This window comes from Eptatretus burgeri, chromosome 6 (assembly GCF_056783735.1).
Source record: "Eptatretus burgeri isolate ZD-2024b chromosome 6, Ebu_testis_v1, whole genome shotgun sequence".
In the NCBI taxonomy this organism is placed as follows: Eukaryota; Metazoa; Chordata; class Myxini; order Myxiniformes; family Myxinidae; genus Eptatretus; species Eptatretus burgeri.
The window spans coordinates 12,276,561-12,289,117 of NC_140966.1; the positions used below are offsets into that span (position 1 = coordinate 12,276,561).

The 12,557-nt window shown below is 42.0% G+C and overlaps 1 protein-coding gene across 1 annotated transcript in view; it reads left to right on the forward strand.

Annotated features, from left to right (window-relative positions):
• LOC147024264 (transmembrane protease serine 6-like) overlaps positions 1 to 12,557 on the forward strand; it is a 34,248-nt gene that overhangs the window by 11,130 nt on the left and 10,561 nt on the right. Inside the window, exons 2-3 of the mRNA XM_085884037.1 lie at positions 4,956 to 5,121; positions 6,096 to 6,262. Coding sequence (XP_085740163.1) covers positions 4,956 to 5,121; positions 6,096 to 6,262 — 333 coding nt within the window. The remainder of the gene's footprint in view (positions 1 to 4,955; positions 5,122 to 6,095; positions 6,263 to 12,557) is intronic.

Here is a 12,557-nt window from a genome sequence, read left to right on the forward strand (position 1 = left end):
CCTTGTGGAGATACTACAAATTGCCTTGTGGAGATACTACAAATTGCCTTGTGGAAAGATACTACAAAGTGCCTTGTGGAGAGATACTACAAATTGCCTTGTGGAGAGATACTACAAAGTGCCTTGTGTAGAGATACTACAAAGTGCCTTGTGTAGAGATACCACAAAGTGCCTTGTGTAGAGATACTACAAAGTGCCTTGTGTAGAGATACTACAAAGTGCCTTGTGTAGAGATACTACAAAGTGCCTTGTGTAGAGATACTACAAAGTGCCTTGTGTAGAGATACCACAAAGTGCCTTGTGTAGAGATACCACAAAGTGCTTTGTGTAGAGATACCACAAAGTGCCTTGTGTAGAGATACCACAAAGTGCCTTGTGTAGAGATACCACAAAGTGCCTTGTGTAGAGATACCACAAAGTGCCTTGTGTAGAGATACCACAAAGTGCCTTGTGTAGAGATACCACAAAGTGCTTTGTGTAGAGATACCACAAAGTGCCTTGTGGAGAGATACCACAAAGTGCCTTGTGGAGAGTGATACGACAAAGTGCCTTGTGGAGAGTGATACGACAAAGTGCCTTGTGGAGAGATACTACAAAGTGCCTTGTGTAGAGATACCACAAAGTGCCTTGTGGAGTGATACTACAAAGTGCCTTGTGGAGAGTGATACCACAAAGTGCCTTATGGAGAGATACTACAAAGTGCCTTGTGGAGTGATATACAAAGTGCCTTGTGGAGTGATATACAAAGTGCCTTGTGGAGTGATATACAAAGTGCCTTGTGGAGACTGACATACAAAGTGCCTTGTGGAGTGATACCACAAAGTGCCTTGTGTTGAGATACTACAAAGTGCCTTGTGGAGAGATACTACAATGAACCTTGTGGAGAGATACTACAAAGTGCCTTGTGGAGTGATATACAAAGTGCCTTGTGGAGACTGACATACAAAGTGCCTTGGTGAGTGATACCACAAATTGCCCATTTGTGGTCCAAATTTCGTTAAACTTTTGAACAGTTACAATATTCTGCCGCCTTATATTCTGAGGTCATGCGTGAGCGCAACAAGCCTATCAGACCCACAGAACTATGTTCCATATTTCTCTCTATTTTTGCCTCCCTAGTTTTATAAATCGCCATTTTTGCACAAGTTAAAATGAAATTTACAAGGAGGTCTCGTGACTTGCTCCGTTCTTTAACCGGGTGTCCAATGACGAAGAGCGCTGGTGAGAAGTGAAGCCAGAAACGCAATAGTAAGTTTTTCATCAGTAAGAAAATTGGCTGAAGATGGCGACATTGATGGTACATGTGAAATATTGTTTCCCTTTCACCACAAAAACAGAATTCCTCCGGAATGTTGGTGAAATGCCGCATCATGGCTCCAGAGCTTGAGGCACCGTGGCAGCAATCTCCAACTCAAGTCAGCCATTGTTCTTGGTGTTGGGTAAAGATAAAGTGAACCCCAACATGGACGACTTGGAATAGGATCTGGAAGAATCTCATGCCATGGAGTATCCCATCGGGTTACAAGAGCTATATAGTGGAGGGAATGGAGAACCAACAGGTACATGTTCTTCCTTGACAGCCCACAGAAGGACATTTTAGCTGCGCCTGACGGCCCACCCATATTGTGCGAACATGGTGTCTGAGGGAGCTCGCGATTTCTTGGCCCAATTTTGAAGTCCACGAAGTTGTTGATGGATATTTGCAAAGTTCCTTCACCATCATTGGGATTCTCGAGATATACCAAGCAATCAGGAGGCAAAGACCTTTTAACTTCTTGTAGTATATCCTTGAGGGGATTCTAATTGTCCGGAGGCCCATTTTTGCTGTGAGCTCTTCCGGTGAAAGAAGGCCTCTCTTCCTATCATTCAGAAGGTCTCCAACCATGGATATATTGCCAGTTAAGAGCTTCTTTCTTAACGAGAACGAAGCTAGGGTAGGGCCTTGTAGAGGAGGGTTGAAAAAAAGTGGTTCTTCAAACATCTCATTGCTTGGGTAAAGGTCTGTTCTTTTTATGTCAACAGCATTCCAAGCGTTCAGCATTTCTTGGTAAAAGAGGCAGTGTTTCACTTGTTGACAGGTTGTGTGAAGTGATGGCAAAATTTTTTTTTTATCCTGGAGATTTTGCACTTTGCTGAAGAAGTATGACGCCAGTGAACACCATTGCGGTGCAGGCTTCATATACAGGTAGCGTTGAATGGTCTTCAGCCTGGATGCATGGTCGTGGCTTCGAAGGCAGGGAAAAGACTGTCCTCCTTCAATAAAGGGCAAGCTTAGAATGCCCAATGAAACCCAGTGTTTGCCATTCCAAAAATAGTCCAAGAGCTTCCTCTGCATCCTAACCAGAAACTCTTCTGGAATGCTTATGCAAGAGATCTTGAGTATTAACTTTGGAATGATAAACTTTTTAATAAGGAGTGTTTTCCCTCTCAGAGACAGGACTTTTAACAGCCCACTCCAGTCTCTCAACTTTGCTTCTATTTTGTCCCATAAAGTCCTCCAGTTATCAATTGGTGAGCACCCACTTGAAGTTGATAGATGTACCCCCAAGTATTTTAGCTCATTGCAACTCCATGCCAGTTCCTGAAAAAGTGTTGGGAACTCTGTGTGATCTGTATCGGTCCAATTAGAAGCTCAGAGCTTTTTCTCCAATTGATTGTAGCAGATGATGCTGCTGAGTATACCTGCTGGCAAAAACAAGGATGTCATCTGCATATCCAGAAAGTATGAGGGAGGCCCTGTTGTTTGGTACCACAATGCCAGTTAGCCTTCTCCTCATCAAGCAAAGGAAGGGTTCAATGCATGGGGAATAGAGTTGGCCGGACAAGGGACATCCTTGTCTTATTCCTCTTTCGGATGAAAAAGGGGGTGAGCAAGTGACCGTTGACTTTAACTAGACATTCTGCCGATGTGTACAACATCTGAATCATGCCGATGTATCTCCTCCCCAGGCCAAAAGTTAGCAGGGTCTCAAAGAGGTAATCGTGGTTCATTTGGTCAAAAGATTTCTCTTGATCCAAGGAAAGGAATCCAACTTTAGTCTGAGTTTTTTCCGCATACTGTATTAAGTCTCTGACCAGGAATATGTTGTCATGTATTGTTCTTCCAGGGATGGCATATGATTGGTCAGGGTTCACTAGTTTTGACAACACCGGTCCCAGACGGTTCGACAACATTTTTGCCATAATTTATAGTCCACACAAGACTAAGACACTGGCCGATAGTTCTTCATGTCTCTCAAGTCACCCTCCTTCGGAATCAGAGCCAAGGTTGCTCACCGCCAAGAAAGTGGCATTTCGGCCTGTAGTACATGCTTCCTGTGCTACACTTAGGTAGTCCAGTCCGATCAAGCCCCATACTTTGTTGTAAAATTCGCAAGACAATCCATCCTCTCCAGGAGACTAATTCAGCGACAGGCTATGTGAATATTAACCGCTGCAAGTTGGCATAGATTAGATCATTAGATGGTATAACAACAACATGCACAAACTATACATCCTTCCTTGAAATGTAATAAATATAATCAAACAAGAGAACTTGAAACTTGATTAAAAAAGGAAAGCATTCAATGCTAAACCAAATACATAAAACAAATTCTGTAAAGAAAAAAGAAATCTATTAATCTCCATTCTCCATATATATATATATATATATATATATATATATATATATATATATATATATATATATATATATATATATAAATATAAATATAAATATATATATATATATATATATATATATATATATATTTATATTTATATTTATATATATATATATATATACATATATATATTTAATACGTCATTTAAGCTTCTGGGTCTCACTATCTGCCATAATCTTTCCTGGGAAATCCACATTTCTAAGCTCGCCTCCAAAGCCAGTCGCCGACTGGGAATCCTCCGTCGTGCAAAGTCCTTCCTCGGCCCACCTGAGCTCCTGACCACTTACAAAGCTTTCGTCCGCAGCCTGATGGAGTACTGCTCTCCCCTCTGGGCTGGTGCTCCTGCCTCTCACCTTTCTCAGCTTCACGCTGTGGAAACCGAGGCATTTAGGACCATTGGTATCTCCAGCGATTAAGCTGAGTCATTAGATCCCTCACTCTCTCACCGCAGGTAGGTCGGTGGTCTTTCTGTCTTCTACCAACTCCTCTCCGGCCTTGCACCCCTTCCCTATCTGTGCTCTGTCCCCACAATATTTCCGCAGGGTATTCAAGGTCTGCTAGCACACCTTTCTGGTGAAAATACCAAAATCAAGAATCACGGCTCACCTTCACTCTCTTATTCCTCTTTTTTTTCCCCGCCTTTGGAACAAACTCCCACACTCTCTTCAATCCCACTCCTCCCTCCAGGTCTTCAAAACAGATGTTCACCACCACCTCTTATCTTCCCCCCCAATCTAAAATCACGTTCTTTTTCTACTCCCATTAACCCACCTTCAAATTCCCTACTTTCCTTCCTGAAAGTCCTTGTAGCGTCCATCTTGTTTACCCCATGTACCCCACCCCCATTCCTCTCCCTTCCACAGATCTCCTAATGTCTCTGTTCCTGACTGTTGTGCTTCCCTCTCTTAACCCCCTCTTGTCTCCTGCTCCCTGTATTATATGTTCTACATGTTAGCTCTTATAAGAGCCTCGACAAAGCATCCAAAAAGTAAAAAATTTGATCGCACGCATATCTGGTCACCTAGCTTGTCACCATATTCAGACAGAAGGAGGTATTTGCAGGTGAGACGTAACCGTCACACACTCGATTGTCAGGGGACTCGAGGGCCATACTCCAATTACCTTCGATGAATCCCCTTGCATTTACCCAAGCAACCCGCTCCAGCGTGTGACTGATTTTAAAACCATTGTCAACACTTTGTCATCTGTTCCAAAACTTACATGTATGATACCAACATAAACAACATTCTTCATCTCATCATTCACCTGTTGTTTCTTTCCATTCCTTTGAAGCATGTGGTTTACCGTGGGGACCAGCTTCACGTGTAGTTGGAGGATCTGTAGCTAGGCCTGGCCGCTGGCCTTGGCTCCTTAGCCTGCACTGGGCTGGCAGTCATCGTTGCGGTGGATCTCTTCTCACTGAAAACTGGCTTCTTACTGCCGCTCACTGCTTCAAACGGTGACTACACACAGGCATCACCATGATATTACTGCTACTTCAAGGTAAAGGATAAAGGGAGATGCACAGGCAATGGTTATTATACAAGGCAAAGTGGCATTATCTGCTGGAGCTAGCCTGCTGTAGAGTAAATGAATGATTTAATTACACTTGGAGGCCTCTAATACCTGGTGTTGGCTTAATGGTTAGGGTGGTGCGCTTGGGATCCGAGGATCTTGAGTTCAAATCTCACTCGGCTGTTGAATTAATACCAGGTGGGGTTGACTCTGCCTGTCATCCTTCCGAGGTCGGCAAGATGAGTGCCAGCTTGCTGGTATCCTGTGTCGGAGTGGTGACCCGTCCAGGATTGTGCCCAATAGCCTAGGAGACTGCTTAGGCAGCACCAACGCTCTGCGCAGAGTATGATCCCAATGGATGGATGCATGGAGACCTTTGGAGTTATCAACTGTGCTCCTCACAAAAAAAAATCCAAGTAACAACCTTGTGAAAGAATCTGAAATGAATAGTGAAATATTCTGTCGGTTTTTGTTTAACGATCACAGTGTTGGTCGGACACATGGTCAGCTGGCTCCGGCTTTGGTGTAATGTTTCCATCTATGTGTAAGGGATGTTGCATTCTATATCTGAAGGAGAATGGTGAGTTACTGATGTAGCTTAGGTTCTCTAAAATGGGATTAAAAAGTTTTACAAAATCTTGTCATGAAGATAAGGAAGGCTTTGAGGATCATAAGGCTTCAATGATGCATCTGAGAACTGACTCATAATGAAAAATAGCACACTCAGCTCGTGCCACATATAGCAAAGGTGTGTGTGGTCCTTCTAATTTTGTACTTTCAGAGCATACAACAGAGATCTTAACATTTATTAAAATATCCGATTGAAAGGCACGTCACGTGTTAAAGGAATGCCAATTGTCATTCGATGGCCAAGGTTACATTTTCACTGACTACTTTCTTTGTCTCTTATATTTTCAGGCACAGTGATGTACGGCTGTGGTCTGTCATGGCAGGAACTTTGTCCAGGCGGTCTGGAAACCCTCGGTTTAAGGTTTCGCGAATCCTGTGCCACCCTTTATATCGCCCAAGCAGCAAAGATTTTGACTTGGCACTAGTTCAACTTGCACAACCACTCAATTTGACTGGTGGGTTTTCTCTCTTCTTTTCTTCCTGCTCCAAATATATTGGTGAGAAAAGTTTTCCATTGCGGCAAATTCAAATTCTCTCTCCTCTCCTTTCTCCTCCCCACAAATCTCCCCTCCTCATCCCACCCCTTTCTCGATCATATATACTGTATACACTACTGGTCAAAAGTTTTAGAACACCCCCATTTTTTCAGTTTTTATTGAAATTGAAGCAGTTCAAGTCCAGTGAATAACCTGAAATTGGACAAAGCTAAGCATAAACTGCTTGAGGTTAAAAAAAAAAAAGAAAAAAGTTTAGGTTCCCAAAAACTGAAAAATAATGTAAATTTCAGAGTTGTTAAAAAAGGCTCTTTTCAGGGAACAAGTAATGGGTTAGCAACTGCAGCTGTTCTGCAGCAATGGAAGTAAATTAAGCCTTGAAAGTTAATGCAAACAATTCCTTCAGGTGTCCCAACTTTTGTTGATTAGTTACAAACCCTCTGTCTGTATAAAAGCAGTGCTTGAACAGACTGTGTTGCTACACCCTCTGAAGCATTATTTGGACAATATTGCACTGTAGGAAGTAGTATATTGCTATCATAATGGTGAGAAAAAGACAGTAAACAAAGGAAGACAGACAAACTATCCTAACCCTTAAAAGTGAAGGTCTTTCCTTTGGAGAAATTGTAAAGAACCAAGGTGTCAGTGAGTATAGTTCCCTACACCATCAAAGGGCACTTGGAAACTGGAGGACACTTTGACAGGAAGAGGTCTGGCAGACCTAAAGCCACAACACAATCAGAAGACAAGTTTCTGAGAGTCAACAGCTTGTGTGATAGGCGGCTCACAGGACAGCAGCTTCAAGCACAGCTTAACACTGGTTGAAGTAAAGAAGTCTCAGTTTCAACTGTGAAGAGAAGACTTCGAACTGCAGGTTTGACAGGTCGAGTGGCAGTAAGAAAGCCATTGCTGAGATGGCAAAATAAGAAAAAGAGGCTTGCCTGGGCCATGAAGCACCACCAGTGGACAACTGAAAACTGGAAGGTCTTATAAACCGATGAATCAAAATTTGAAATCTTAAGTTCATCACGTCGGGTTTTTGTACGCCAGAGAGTGGGCGAAAGGATGGTTCCTCAGTGTGTGACACCAACTGTCAAACATGGAGGAGGAAGCGTGATGGTCTGGGGTGCTTTTGCTGGATCCAGAGTCGGTGACTTGCACAGAGTGACTGGCACCCTGAACCAAAAGGGCTACCACAGCATTTTGCAGCGCCATGCAATACCCTCTGGTCTACGTCTAGTTGGTCAGGGGTTCATCCGACAGCAAGATAATGACCCAAAACATACCTCCAGGCTATGTCAAAAGTACCTTAGAAGAAAAGAACAAGATGGTCGGCTTCAAATCATGGAATGGCCAGTATGGTCTCCAGACTTAAATCCCATCGAGCTGGTTTGGGATGACCTGGACAGAAGGGTGAAAACAAAGCAACCTACAAGTGCAACACATTTGTGGGAACTTCTGCAACAGTGTTGGGAAGAACTTTCCAATATTTGATTTCCATTCCAAACAATATTTGATTTCCATTGGAGAAAGAATGCCACAAGTATGTTCGGCTGTTATATCTGCAAAAGGTGGCTACTTTGATGAGTCCAAAATTTAGATTAAATTTTGTTCAACAAAACGATTCCATGATTTATTTTTTTATCTGTAATTGTTTATTTGTTCTATGCTTCAATTTCAGAGTCCATTGAAACATTTAACTGCTTAAATTTCAGTAAAAACTGGAAAAATGGGGATGTTCTAAAACTTTTCACCGGTAGTATATATATATGTATATATATATATATATATATATATATATATATATATATATATATATATATATATATATATATATATATATGTATATATATATATATATATATATACATATATATATATATATATACATATATATATGTATATATATGTATATATATATATATGTATATATATTTATATATATATGTATATATATGTATATATATATATGTATATATGTATATATATATATGTATATATATGTATATATATGTATATATATATATATGTATATATATGTATATATATGTATATATATATATATATGTATCTATATGTATGTATATATATGTATATATATGTATATATATATATATATATGTATGTATATGTATGTATATATATGTATATATATGTATATATGTATATATATATATATATATATATATATATATATATTATCCCTGTGTCGTAAGAGGCGACCAGGGTTGCGTCAGGAAGGGCATCCGGCGTAAAACATGTGCCAAATCACTATGCGGATCACACGGATGATCCGCTGTGGCGACCCCTAACGGGAGCAGCCAAAAGAAGAAGAAGATATATATATATATATATATATATATATATATATATATATATATATATATATATATATATATATATATATATATATATATATATATATATATATATATACATATACAGCCATGAGAACCGAGTGTATTATGAGGGGGTTAATCTCTGTTTATCCTCTGAAGAACCGGACCTGGAGCCACCGTTCACAATTAACTTCGTGGTGCGATGGGTTGCTTAACAACCACGAATGCCAATCAGTTAACCACGAGTTCCAGTGTCCACCGTCTAATTTTCCCTTTAACTAGAGGTCATGTGGCCTCCGGACTGCGGAACGCACCCTCAGCGATGCACCAATCTTATCTTGATTAGATCTTAAGTAATGCGGCAGAGCATTTACTGCTGGTGCACACCGACTATCACAGGTTAATTAGTTTGGGAATTATAATCTCCCAGTCTATCTAGGTTCGGAAAATGCTGGATCATTGGAAGGAAATGACAATCACTGACAGGTTGAAACGTCAACGAGGAATTTATTATTACCAAGAAAAATGAATAAACTGAAGGACTTTTTATTTCCTTGTCGATTAAATGGATGAATTCAAATCAAATGTTCATTCGACAAAATAATCTCAATGAAATAAAGAATTCAACAAACATTTATAGAAAAATGGACAAAGAGCAGATGCTTATCACAACGACCAAAAACTTGACAATTAAACACGAGACATGGGTACTCATCAGACCATTCAGGGGGAAAAGAAATCTGGTCTCGGCCTACTAGGGCAGAAGTGTGTCTTTTAGAATAACACAAAATGTGTAAGCATGGCTTGGTCTGCCTCTTTGAATGAGCTCTCCACAGCTTGGCTCATTCCTGTTGTTAGCTCTTTGCCTCGCCGTGCACCCACCCGCAAACAGGCTCGAATACCAATCGATGTCACGTCGTCATTCCCAGGAACAAGGAGCGTCAAGAACCAGATACCGAGCAGAACCAGCAGGAAAAGTCCAACTATCACCAACCGCTATTGCTGCTGTCACCAAATGTCAGGAGCTGTCAACCAACTGCCGTTGCAACTGTCATCAGGATCTCTCACCAACTGTCATCAGGATCTCTCACCAACTGTCATCAAAGCAGTTTGCCATCCCTTTACAGGCGACCTTTGTGGGCGGAGCCTCAAACATGACATTGACGCATTCCAGCATGAGATCTCCAACCATCCATTGTCACGCTCATTCGCTCCTGACCATCAAATGAGATGCAACTCCCAATTAGCACAGGCCTGGCTTATGATGCCATGTCCAGGGCACTGGACGAACACCAGAAAGCAGCGATTTGCAGGAACAAATGAGCCTAAACATGAAGCGCTCACAGAACGTTAATGGGCAATCACCTGATTGTTTAGCCCGATATGAAGAAGAGCTGGTGGAAAAAGTTCAGTGGCTCCATGGAGCCGATGGAAAAAGGTGGGTTGTTAATCGTTGATGGAAAAAAGGTGGGTGCCTGACGTAAACGATCCGAGACCACAGCCATGTTCGATCGTCAGAACGAACTGTTCGGGAAAAGCTTGCGGTGTGATTAATGACTCAAATGTCCTGTAAGTCCAATGTGAAAATGATAACCAAAATAAAATGTGTAAATACGAGTAGATCCTATATTTCCAAGCCAATGTGTCTTGATGGAAAGGGAATAGACGAGTATCCGTTGGGCTAACGGCTGTCTTATCAGGTGTATGCACGGTGACTATCGCTCATGCAGAAATTAAAACTGACATGAAATCATGTCATGAACGTGTCGGAAAGAGAAAAAGGTTGTCCCCTCGGAAAGAAATGGAACCTGTTCTCTACCCTTCTCCAATGCATCGAGGAGTTAGAATTCCACCAAATAAGGGGATGGGTCTTTTCTGAGCATTCATTTATGGAAATAACTGTCTGAGGACCTGGATATTGTGTGCATTAGTCGGATCCAATTCTGAAATGTCTCCATTATAATGTCTCCCCCTCCCCCTCTGTTACTTTCAACCATCGTTCTGTTCAATCAATCCCTCTCTTACTTTCTTTCAATCATCCATCCTTTACACCATCAGCCAGTTTCAACGGTCCACCAATAACCTCCCCTCCATTAAACATCCTTTCAACATTCCCTCCTTCACCCCATCGGTCTTACCTTCAATCCCGTGGCCATTCGGTCATCCCTCAGTTCGGGGAATTCCTTTCCGTATTCCCTCCATCTACTCATTGCTTAATAACCCATCGGGTGCTCTCACGTTCAAGTTCATGACGCTCGGTGCTTGTTGTGGCCTACGAGGTGAGGTGCTTCTCGCAGGCGTGCTACAGTGCAGAACAGTGTGAGTGGGCGTTTTGCACATGCGGGGAGGGAGCTGGGGGCTCTCGTCAAGGCTTTTGGCATGTAGAGGACGGGGCTGGGGCTTCGTTGAAAGTTCCCTCAGGATGGCGTGGCAATTTCTACAAGTGACGCTGTGCACCTCCTCCATCGGCTGCGGACCAATGGAAGGGGGAGAAGTCTTGTGGGAGGAGAAGAGAAGAAGGCTGATGTGAATAAGAAGCATAAAGACAGAAGGGCAAGGGACACGCTCGCGCAAGCAACGACAAAATGCACTCTTGAGCAGATGGCTCAGAAAGCAGAATGGCTGACAGAAGCAAAAGGCAGAAAGCAGAAGAGAGGGCTCGTGATGGAAGGAACAAAAGCGTGTGAGGTTAAAGGAAGGAAGCTTTCACGAGGAGTTGGTGTCAAGCTTCTGTAAGAAAAGAACACTCCTTCCACGAGCGTCATCCTGCCCTCTTTATCCTGTCTGCCATGAAGGATGAGGAGGGTGAACGGTGGCACCTCATCGATGGGGGTTTGAGGAGAAAGAAACTGAAGCACTGGATGGTGAGTCGCACATCTGGCTTACATATGTGGGATGCCGGACAGGACTCACCTCCTGGGTCTGAGCACCTCATGGACACGACTGCGTGTCCCCATTGTGTGTCATCGCCATTGCCCATCTTCCCCATCCATTTTCCTCTGTATTCTCCTGCATATTTGTGTGAGACGAGGGAGACAAGGAAAGACTACTTTCCTTATCTCCATTCATTACTTTTTTTTTTTTTAAGTCCTTCTTGTTTTATTCTTCACCCCCGAGTGAATGATGGCCAAGTCTTTTGTTTAAGTAAGATTGAAGAAGAATACGTGTTATGGATAAATCTGCCCTTACGTGCCTTTTTGCTTTCTTGCTTATAAATTCTTGCTTTTAAATGGTTGCTCACTTGTGTGTTTGTAATAAATAATTGTTTGTTGCGATTTCCAATCTGTCTCGGTTGTTGTTTCTATTATTGGTCTGATGTAATGCTCAAGTAAGGTTCGACGGGACATTTTACCCCAATAATTTGCTTTGTTAGCCAGCGCACACTCACTGTAACGCTCGGCAGTAATCTGAGTGTGCGCTGAGGGCACATGACTCCAACTAGTTGACCATCCACCGGTAAGGTATCACGCAAAGTAGTGTAACCCTGCCTGGATTGGCCGTGCTAATCTGCGTTCGTGGTTTCTTAGCAACCTGCCGGTGCATGGAGTTATCTGTGCCCAGCGGCCTCGGGACCGGACGTTCGGGAGGGACCCAAGTGCTTCCCCTCGTGGCAAGCCTTGAACCCCAGATCCTCGACAACAATATATATATATATATATATATATATATATATATATATATATATATATATATATATATATATATATATATATATATATAGTAACTATTGAAGAGTTATTTTCCTATTTAGTTGTTGGAAAGATACTTTAGAATTAATGCAATCAATGATTTGAAAATATATTTGGTCAGGCATATCTGATGCAAAATGATGAAATAAATTGTGAGAGATAATATTTTATTAACACACACACACACGCACGCACGCACGCACGCACGCACGCACGCACGCACGCACG